General features: G+C 40.4%; 1 protein-coding gene across 1 annotated transcript in view; it reads left to right on the plus strand.

The window, feature by feature from the left end:
• ANKRD28 (ankyrin repeat domain 28) overlaps nucleotides 1–10,084 on the plus strand; it is a 123,440-nt gene extending 113,356 nt beyond the window's left edge. The window contains exons 25-28 of the mRNA XM_082654066.1: nucleotides 285–367; nucleotides 811–893; nucleotides 2,087–2,178; nucleotides 6,793–10,084. Coding sequence (XP_082510192.1) covers nucleotides 285–367; nucleotides 811–893; nucleotides 2,087–2,178; nucleotides 6,793–7,079 — 545 coding nt within the window. The 3' untranslated portion in view covers nucleotides 7,080–10,084. The remainder of the gene's footprint in view (nucleotides 1–284; nucleotides 368–810; nucleotides 894–2,086; nucleotides 2,179–6,792) is intronic.
• Nucleotides 10,085–10,499: the final 415 nt, after the last annotated feature.

Raw genomic sequence — 10,499 nt, forward strand, 5'->3', positions numbered from 1 at the left:
TTTTGAGGGGTAAATAAGTTACTATAAATCCAGAACACTTAAAACAGTCTTTGAAATTTAGTAAGACCTCACAAAAGGAATGTTAATTGCTGTTGTTCTTGTCTGTTACTTATACAACAGTATAAAAATATGGTATAGACCTTTATATTACAGTGTGTTTTTTGCACTTAAGATTTTGCTAGAGGGATATTTTTCCTTTCTGTCTTCATTTCTCTACAGTGAGTTATTAGTAATCTGAGGTGTATGTTCATAAGCAAAAGAGTTGATACAATTTTTCCTCCCAGAGATGCTGGTCAGCAGTGCTAGTGCAGATCTGACTTTACAAGATAACAGTAAAAACACCGCCCTCCATTTGGCTTGCAGCAAGGTAGGTACACATCTTAAGGATATATTTTCATTGTTAATATCAACAGTGGCATTTAAAGTTTTTCCACTTAACTAAAATGCACAGAGCTAGGGACCAAACCTCTCTAATAATCACTGACATCAGATTTCTTGGGAAAAAATACTGATGTGTTAAGCACCGTGGTATATGAAAGTTTCCAGTAAGCCAAGTAAGTTTTGGACCACAAGCCTAAACGTAATGATTGTCTTTCTCTAATCTCTCTGATCTTCAATATTCCTGTCCTCTTCTGTAACCCCATTACACCAACACATGTTTGGGCAAATATTTAAGGCATTAGCCAAGAAAATGCATGGCATATGTATGGTGATGTATATGTTACATGGACTAGGGTTGGGGTGTATTGAGTGTATAAATTTATCTTTAATGGTGCTGAAGTTTTTAAGAGTTATTTGCCATAATTTTAGGGTCATGAAACTAGTGCCTTGTTAATACTGGAAAAGATAACAGATAGAAACCTCATCAATGCAACCAATGCAGCTTTGCAAACGTAAGTACTTTCAGTGTCTAGTGTAAACCTTGTGACCTATAATTATAAAAATGATTAATGGGGTTCTTTTTTAACATGGGACCATTGGAATCAGTCTATCACAGAAGCAGTTAAAAAATAAGGAACAGTTCTTATAAGTGACAAAACTCATTTCTAAAATCATCATAATTAAAAGGCATATTACTAAAAAAGCTTTTGAATTGAAATGTGTTGTTTCTCAGTCCAGTTTTATGGAGGAAAGTAATACTGTTCTGTGTATTTTATGGCAACCAACTGGAATAATACATTATTTGACACTAGCAGTAAATGAGGCAAAAAGTTTTATACGTGTCTGTGAGCTAGAGAGATTTCAGAAATAATCAAGTTCTAATTGTGAACCGCCAGCCTCCAGGTGACTCATTAAATCCTGGATCAGTGTCTCCCATTGTCCTCTCTCCATTTTCATTTGCTATTCTACTTTGAGACTTAGTAAAGAGAAAAACCTTATAATACTGGTTTCCATTCATGTATCAGTCAGATCCCTTAAGGGTCCAAAAATGAGTCATGGAACCTGTAAACTGTTTTCAGAGCCTGTTGGAATTTGTGCTGTTGCAATTTACAGTTTTTATTGTATATTCTATTATACGTGTTTGCCAACCACATTTCTTAAAACAACTTAAGAAGGCAGTTTATCAGTATCCATTCAACAATATCTGCTCCACTGCCCTTACCCCCACCCAGTCCCAGAGAATTTCTAGTTTACTTTCTTCTTCTATGGATTTGCCTTTTTAGGTGCTTCATATAAGTGGAATCATACAACAGTTGTCTTTTTGTATCTGGCTATTGTATATAATGCTAAATAAACATTGGTATACAGAAAAAAAAAAAACAAGGCAGTTTAGTTAGTAAAATCTCTTCAAACATTGAGTCTTGAAGGAAACTCACAAAAGGGTTTGGTGAAGGTGGAAACCTGTTGATGGGCCCAGTGCTGAGCTCAGGTGCATGACGAGGCCTGACAGTGCACTGCACACTGGCTCTGCCGTGGCCTGCTCCCATCTTCATTGCTGTCAGGACCACGGGCCTCCAGTTTGCATCTCTAGATCTGCACAGCCAAGCAAAAATGGTCTTCAACAACCAGGATAGAGAGAGTGAACGAGCACACACACACATGGGCGTGCACACATGTACATGTACACATATTTTTTTCCCTCCAGACCTCTGCATGTTGCTGCCCGAAATGGGCTAACAATGGTGGTTCAAGAACTTTTGGGGAAAGGAGCAAGTGTGCTTGCAGTAGATGAAAATGGTAAGTAGCTTCTGTGATCTCTTTCCTTAACTTGTTAGAAGCTTTCATCTTTCGATGATCCATATTTGAAGTAAAGTAGACTTGGATATTTTTTATTGGTCAAAGAGAAGAGCTGAAGTTAATACTGACTAGAACTTATACTTTGTGGCAAAGGGAATAAGGGCAAGAGAAGCAGGAAAAGTCCATCTAACAGGTGAACTTCTGAGTTTCATGTATTTATTAAATCAGAGTTAGGGTTTACTAACTTTGGTTTAGTTATCTTAGTATTCAAAGAATTTGTTCTGTCAACAAATATTTATCAAGGCCCTTACTTAAATGCCAGGTTTTGTCTAAAGCTAATCTTCCCACTTATGCACTAGGTCCTATCCTCTTTTGCATACTTGAGACTGTCACTTTAGCAATTCTTTGCTTTCGTGTCCTGTAATAATGACTTTTTTGTAGGAATCTTTCTAGATTACTCCCATCAGCATAAAAACGTTATTTCTCTCATCTTAAAAAATCTCTCATTACTCCCACTGCTCCTACCAGCTGTTGCCATATTTCTCTGTTCCCCTTTGCAACACAGTTACTCAAAAGTTGGCTCTCCCTCTGTCTCCACTTCCCCTTTTTCTTGCTCTTGTGAATCCCCCCTGGTCAGGCTGTTACTCCCACCGCACTAACAGAACGGTTCTCAGCAAGGTCACCAGTGACGACTGCAATGCTAAGAGTCACCTCTCCTTTCACTTGACACATCAGAATTTCACACAACTGATTATTCCTTCTTTAAAAATAAGAAAAGGCTTTTAATGTGGAATTGAAAACATATGTGAATAAGGGATGTGAAGGTTGCGATTTACCATAGCTAGTGTCCGCTGTCCCCCTCAAAATCTCCATGCTTTCCATTGTGCTGCACACTGTTCCCGGGATCAGTAGGTACAGATCTTTCAGGGCAGGATAAGAGGGAGAGTCGGAGAGAATACATATGATTTGATTATAATATCCTTCTTTAGGATATTCTTCTTTTTGTTGTTTATTTTATTTTATTCATTTTATTTTTGGCTATGTTGGGTCTTTGTTGCTGTGAGCAGGCTTTCTCTAGTTGCGGCGAGCGGGGGCTACTCTTTGTTGTGGTGTGTGGGCTTCTCATTGCGGTGGCGTCTCTTGCGGGGCACGGGGGCTTCAGTAGTTGTGGCTTGCGGGCTCTAGAGCGCTGGCTCCATAGTTGTGGTGCACAGGCTTAGTTGCTCCGCAGCATGTGGGATCTTCCCAGACCACGGCTTGAACCCATGTCCCCTGCATTGGCAGGCGGATTGTTACCACTGCACCACCAGGGAGGTCCCTAGGACATTCTTCATTCACAAATGCCTGGTTCCTTGAATTGATAACCAGGTGAGGATTTGTAACTCACTACTTTGTTGGTTAGATTAAATAACCAGATTTACTGGAACTGAAAATTTTTTGTTTATTTTTTATTTTACTCATTTCTTATTGAGGTATAACTGACATACAGTATTATATTAGTTTCAGGTGTATCCCTTTTTCTGGATAAACTTTCTTTACTTGGCTTTCAGGACTCCACATTTTCTTAGTTTTCCTCCTACAGTACTAGTTATAATTTCTTGCGCTATCCCCAGCTTGTTAATATTGGAGGGCTCTCGGACTTAGTACTCAGTTCTTTTTGCTTTCCCTACCTACATTCACTCCCTGGGTGACCTCATCCAGTCCTTTGGTTCTAAACACTACCTCTGTGCTGAGAATTCCTAAATTTCTGTCTCCAGCTGCCTAATAGACAGTGAATGTCTAGTGCACATGTCCAGAACTGAACTGATGGGCCTTTCTCTCCCCCTCTGCCAAGCCTGCTGTGCCCACAGCCACCCTTGGCTCAGCTGGTGGCCGTTTCCATCCTTACAGTTGCTCCTCGACCCCTCTCACACCCAGGGCACAGTCCACCAGCATGTACTACTGACCCACCTCCAAAGTATGTTCAAAATATGCCCACTTTTTTCCCTCATCTACCACCCTGGCCACGATCCTTTCAGAATACATGGGAAGATGCTTCCCTCTGAATCTCAGTTTACTGAGAACCCTTAAATGATCTCCAAGGCCCTACTGGGTCATCCCGCTCGCCATTACCTCTCCCACCTCATTTCCTACTCTTCCTCCATCGTCGCATTCTGCTGTGGCGGCGCCTCACACCAGGGATGTGCATGCATTGTCATGTTTGTTCTGGCTGCTTCCTCTGCTTGGAGCACTCTGCCCCCAACAATCTCTGACTAAACCCTTCACCTGTTTCCAGTCTTAACTCAAATATCATCTCTTCAATGAATCCCATTCTGACTACCCTTTTTATACTGCAGCCTGCTGCACACCCCCCATAGCATTTTCAGCTCTTGCTTAACCTGCTCTACTCCTTCCTCATTCTTTTTTCCATAGAGTTTATCTTCTAACATATGAGGGCAGGAGTCTTTGTCAGCTGCACTCACAGATCTACTCTAAGCAGTTAGAAGAGCGCCTGGCCATGTGGGGCTCAGTGAGTATGTGTTAGGTGATGATGTGCCGAGAACTGTGCTAAATCCTGCAGATACAGTGTAGAGTAAGACAGCCTACTTCCTTGAATGGCAGTGCATATAAACAGGCTGTCACAAGGCCCTTGAAGTAGTTCAGTTAGAATAACCCTAGAATGCCATGAGAGCTATCGGGGAAGGCATCCCCCAAAAGTGCGTTCTGAGCCAAAATCCAAAGGACAAGTAAAAAGTGGGGAGAAAACTTCTTAAGCAGAGAGTGTGACGTATTTAGAGATACAATGCAGGGCAGCTTGAGTAGTGAGTTGCGCCAGAGTCTCTTAGGTCAAGTGGCAAAGGATCTGTGTATCAGGGAGACAGCAGCTAGTCTGAAGGGGAGCAAGCCTAGACTAGGAAACAAGTTCACAGTTAGGGGTGGAAGGAGGGGGTGGGCAGAATTAAGGCAGAGACATTGGAGATGAAAGGACGTTGATGTTTCTAGAGCCCCTTTTTTTTTTTTTTTTTTTTGCGGTACGCGGGCCTCTCACTGTTGTGGCCTCTCCCGTTGCGGAGCACAGGCTCCGGACGCGCAGGCTCAGCGGCCATGGCTCACGGGCCCAGCCGCTCCGCGGCATGTGGGATCCTCCCGGACCGGGGCACGAACCCGTGTCCCCTGCATCGGCAGGCGGACTCTCAACCACTGCACCACCAGGGAAGCCCTCTGGAGCCCTTTTGATGGAACCCGGGGAGGGAAGAAGTCGCCTGCAGCCTGGCATGGGGTGATGTGGCCGGGGAAGTGCCATTGTTTAAGATGAGAATGTAGGAGGAAGAGCTGGGTTCAGTTAGGGACATGAGAAAAGTTCACTGGAAACTCCAAGTGGGTAACTGGATGTAGATATATGGATCTGGAGCCCAAAGTCAGCAAGATCTAGGTTGGACATAGAGATTTGGGAATCATTAGTAAAATGTAGTCATGAAATCCATAGAAGTGAGTGGTATCACCCACTAAGATAAGTGCAGACTCTCCTAGCTATAAAAGAAACTTTCATTATCAGTAAATTACATTTCTGGAAATACAGCAACTATATAGATTAAAATCAGGAGCCTAAATCGCTAACTTGTATAAGATATTTGGTCACATTGTGAGGCTCTAAATCAATAGCCAATAGGCAATCTTTGTTGATCATTTTCAAGGTTTTATATAGCTTTTCCTTATAAAGAGATGGAAGGGATAGTATAACAGATGATAATGAAGGTCGCCTGTGACCTGATGTCTTCTGACATACTTTGCAATGTGAAATAGTAATCACGGTCCAAAGTTGGCAAGTCATAGTAAGTACCCATCTTATTTTACAGTCAGTTCTAACCTTCACATTAATGATCCAGTTATAAATTGCTCCAGTAACAACAGAGGTTGATGATTAAATTAGGCTCTATGTTCTTACCATCTTCTCTCCCTACCCAACCAAGTGTTTCCTTACTTTGTTGTATTGATACTCTGTGGTGCCTTAGGGCTAAAGTCAGTCTTCTGCTAAAGAAGGGAACATATACAAAGGAAACATTTGTTTTGACTTAGGAGCTTTAAACCTGTTTAGTTTATCTGTTTTTCTTCAGTGGACTGTGACCCTAAAAGAAAAGTTAATTGATGGCCATGTGTCTTTCATTGAACAAGCATCTTTTGAGCACCTGCTCAGAGCCTCATTCATGAATCTGTGCACATTTAGGCTTCTCAGCATGTAAGCACTTACAGAATGACAAATTAACAGTAAGACTCTCCCACCATTCTGAACAAAGATTGGTCAGTCTGTTTTTTTCCCCTTATTCTAGTCTGACATTGTCTATGAATCTGGATGGATAGAGATAAGTTGTGAGATAGTGGAGGAATCATCCATCCTGGGCCTCAGTTTCCTCTGCTATAATGTAGTCTGTTAGGTCTCCTCCCACCCTAGATTTCTATGACGTTCCTCTTTCTCTACTTATTGGAAAGTTCTGAGTCATTCCAGTAAAACCAATTTACTATATAAGCTAGGTAATTTAAAGTATGTGTAAAGTTGAAGGCCTTTAGGCTTATTTCCTTATGTTAGTGAAAAGAGTCTTAGGATGAGTAATTTTTAAATTTTATCTTTAATTCTAGGCTATACCCCAGCTTTGGCCTGTGCTCCCAACAAGGACGTGGCTGATTGCCTCGCTCTCATTTTGGCCACCATGATGCCTGTCTCATCAAGTAGCCCTTTATCATCTCTGACATTCAATGCCATTAACCGTTATACAAACACCTCAAAAACAGTGAGCTTCGAAGCCTTGCCCATCATGAGGAATGAACCCAGCTCCTACTGCAGCTTCAACAACGTCAGCGGGGAGCAGGAGTACTTATACACCGATGTGGACGAGCTCAATGACTCCGATTCGGAGACCTACTGACCGGCTGAGCCAGAGGTCCAGGGGGGAGTTCTGGCACTGACGCTTCAAACTGTGCTTTTCAGGAAAAAGGCACTTTCTCATTCACGTACAAATTCAGCCTAAGAGGAAAGATGACAGAGTGGGCGAATAGAAGAAATGCGGTAACATTAGGAAGAAGAGTTTTAAAGGCAAGTTTTGCAAAAGGAACTTCTAGAATCTTGAAATAGACTTGACCAGAGGAAAACACTTTGATGGCACATTGCTTTGTGGAATTATGTAATTTGGTTTTGCAGTGCCAGGAATTACTTGGGACACTGTGTACCCTAATCTGCTCACACAAGCAACACTATGGTGAAAGAAGAGATAAAGACACTAGATTTCAGTTTTATCAGTAAAACTACAACTAAATTTAAGGGCAATAAAAGTTTGGTACAGTAGGCATGATGTGCACAGCAAATTGCCAAAGGACCAAATAACTCAAAGGGTTGTAATAGAATGCCACTTTGCGGAAGCTGGAGCGGGTGAAATGAGACATTATCTAAACCAAACTTTAATATTTCTGAAAATGAAGCTGAGATTTGGTTTTAAATGTTGATTTTTTTTTAAGAAAACATCTGAAAGCCTTCTAATACTGTATTAAACAATGAGAGAAAGCAGATGTATTTTTACATTTTTTTTTCTTTTACATAAAAATTTTAAAATTCCAACTTTTATAATATTAGAATTGAAAACCAGCTGATTGGGTGCAGTCAGGGTGAAAATATTTGTGATGTAGACATGATGTAGATTGGGGTCGGGCTATTGTTGCCCAGTTATGAATGGTTTAGGTTTAAAATTGAACTATTTTTGTTTGAAAATGTAAAGAGTTTCCTAGAAGAAGGAAATTTCATGAAATCAGAAAGTATATGATTTTCACCCTATTGCAGCCAAGTGGTCCTGGGGAGTGGAGTTTTCAATCTCACTACTTTGGATGGTACACCTTCATCGCCTGTGTCACCCTTGTGCCTCCACAGTGGATTGGGGGATTTTTGTTGTCATTGTTTAGTGAAGAATCAAAAAGAGAAACTCCCTTGTTATTCATAAGTTAACGCCATCAGGTTTGGAAGGCATTTCTATATTGGGCAAGGTTTAAAATACTAAAGCCTTTAGGTCTTATTGACATTTAAAGTAGGGTGTTTATAACATGCTACTGTTTAGGGAAGGAAGCAATTGCCTGCCGAATTGGAAGACTGCCTTTTAAGTAACAAAAAGAGGGGGGAGAGGCTGATGTTGAGGCTTTTAAATAACAATTTATATGGGTCTGCTTTTACTGTAACTGTCACTTTCCCAGTGAAAATGATTTCGCATATGTAGGGGGTCTTCCAGGTCTGGGTAGAGTTCCATAAATTTTCACAAAATGATACCCAATTTCATTTTATTCTTTTTGTATTGTGAAACTGGAAACTTTATGACATTGTAAATTATCAGCTGGTTTTTCTGAATATAAAGTGTGAAAACACAGAACAGTATTTTGATCTATTTGATAATTTTGTGGGTTTTTGAAGAATTAATGAGCATGTAAATAGAAATAGTGACTGCTTGAATACTGTATTTACTTGCACTCTTTCAGTACATCAAGATTCCTGTATATTTTAGAGTATAATAAAACACAGATGTGAGTTGTATTTAATAATGTATTTGTATCTGTGCATATTACCTAAAAATCTATAAAGTTTCTAGGGCATTGACTACTAGATTTTAAGCATTTTTTTCTAAAGTATTTACAGAAATTATAAATGTAATCATCCATCTTTTCTTTATAATATAAAGAAGTCATAATGGACCCTTCCTAATTATTAGTGGTAGGAAGGTGAATATGCATTTTAAAGACAGCAGACTACATTTTCTATTGTACCTTTTGAAAAAAAGAAAAAAACTCAAGAGGATTCTAAAAGTATACATATGTGTGCTTTCTCTTTCCTTTTAGGAATTCTCTTCTGAATTCCCTGAGGGAATTTTCTAGAATCTCAGAATTGAGAGAGACCTGAGGTTCATCCAGTCTAACCTCTTAACAAATACAGGAGTCTCTTCTACAAGGGTGATCTTTCCACCTTGAATACTTCCAGTGACTCTACCTCACCAAGCAGTCCATTCAGTTGTTGAGCAGCTCTGTTAGAAAGGTCTTCCTTAGGTGGAGCTGAAGCCTCCTTCCCTCCTGGGAACTTCTGTCCTTGGGCCCTGGTCTGTCCTCCAAGAGAAGGCTGAGAACCTCGGCAGGATGTCTTACGCCCTCTGCCGTGTCTTCTCTTTTGCAGGCTATTTGACTTGTCTGCTGAAGTGATTTCCAGAAGGACTCATTAGACACACTGTTAGATTTACCGCCTCTAATGAAACCCAAGGTGTAGCTATAAAGTAACAAGCTGTTTTTAATTTATCCTCACACATACCGGAATTTAGATCTTGCATCATTTTATGTAAATGATGCCATGACTGGAAATACTGGTGAGGTGGGTCTTCCGAATCACTTGCCCACTAGGAAAGCTATTCCATTGCTCTGTGATCCCATTTTGTGATAGTCTATCCCCCAGCTTGATCGACCACTTCCTTTGGTCGGCACCTGATGAGGGGAAATCCCAAAGTACTGTCCCGAACAGTATTTTAATGGCACTAGTATTGTTGGGGGAAGCACGCGGACTGCTTGAATGAAGGGACACAGCGCCAGTGAGTTCCTTTATAGTTACACCTTGTATGTCAGAGGCATTCAGGCCCTGTTCTGTAGTAGTTTTTATACCTGCACAGAATAGAAAAGCCTGTTTGCTTTTTTAACTTCTGCATGAAAGATGACATCTGAAGTATCTGCTATGTATTATAATACCAGCTTCTGTTGTAGAACTACTTTTAGGGCAGTGGTGGTAATAGCAAATGATCTCCTTTAATAAGACACACAACTCAAAACAGTGCCATTTAGTTCAGGATATCTCTAAGTGTAGCTGTCGGTTTGGGGTTTAATTTGGCTTATATTGGACCTTTTAAATGAAATAAAGTTTTTTAATGCAATAAACCAAGTGTCTTTCATGTACAAACTTCTTTTCCCTTAAAATATCTGATTAGTGTTCAGTTGTAACTGGTTTTTACCTTTCCTTAGAAACTTACTGAATTTTCGATAAAGCTGTTTTACAATTTAGATGAACCTTTCTAAATGGGCTTTTCAAATACAGTTATTCAACAAATACTTACTGCTTGCCCGCTATATACTTGGGGATGGGAATGGGCAGAAAGTGAGCCTAGAAATTGGGATCTTGTCCTCTCGGAGCTCACAATTTCATCATGGAAAGGTACGTACCTAAAAGTGGAAAGTGTGAAAGTGTAATTGAGGTAGAGATGAACTGCTAACTATGGAAGGTCAGTGAACAACAAGTTCACTCTGGGAAGGGTGATCAGAACAGGCTTCTTGGAAGAGGT

This window comes from Grampus griseus (assembly GCF_964374135.1).
Source record: "Grampus griseus genome assembly, chromosome: 5".
Classification (NCBI taxonomy): domain Eukaryota; kingdom Metazoa; phylum Chordata; class Mammalia; order Artiodactyla; family Delphinidae; genus Grampus; species Grampus griseus.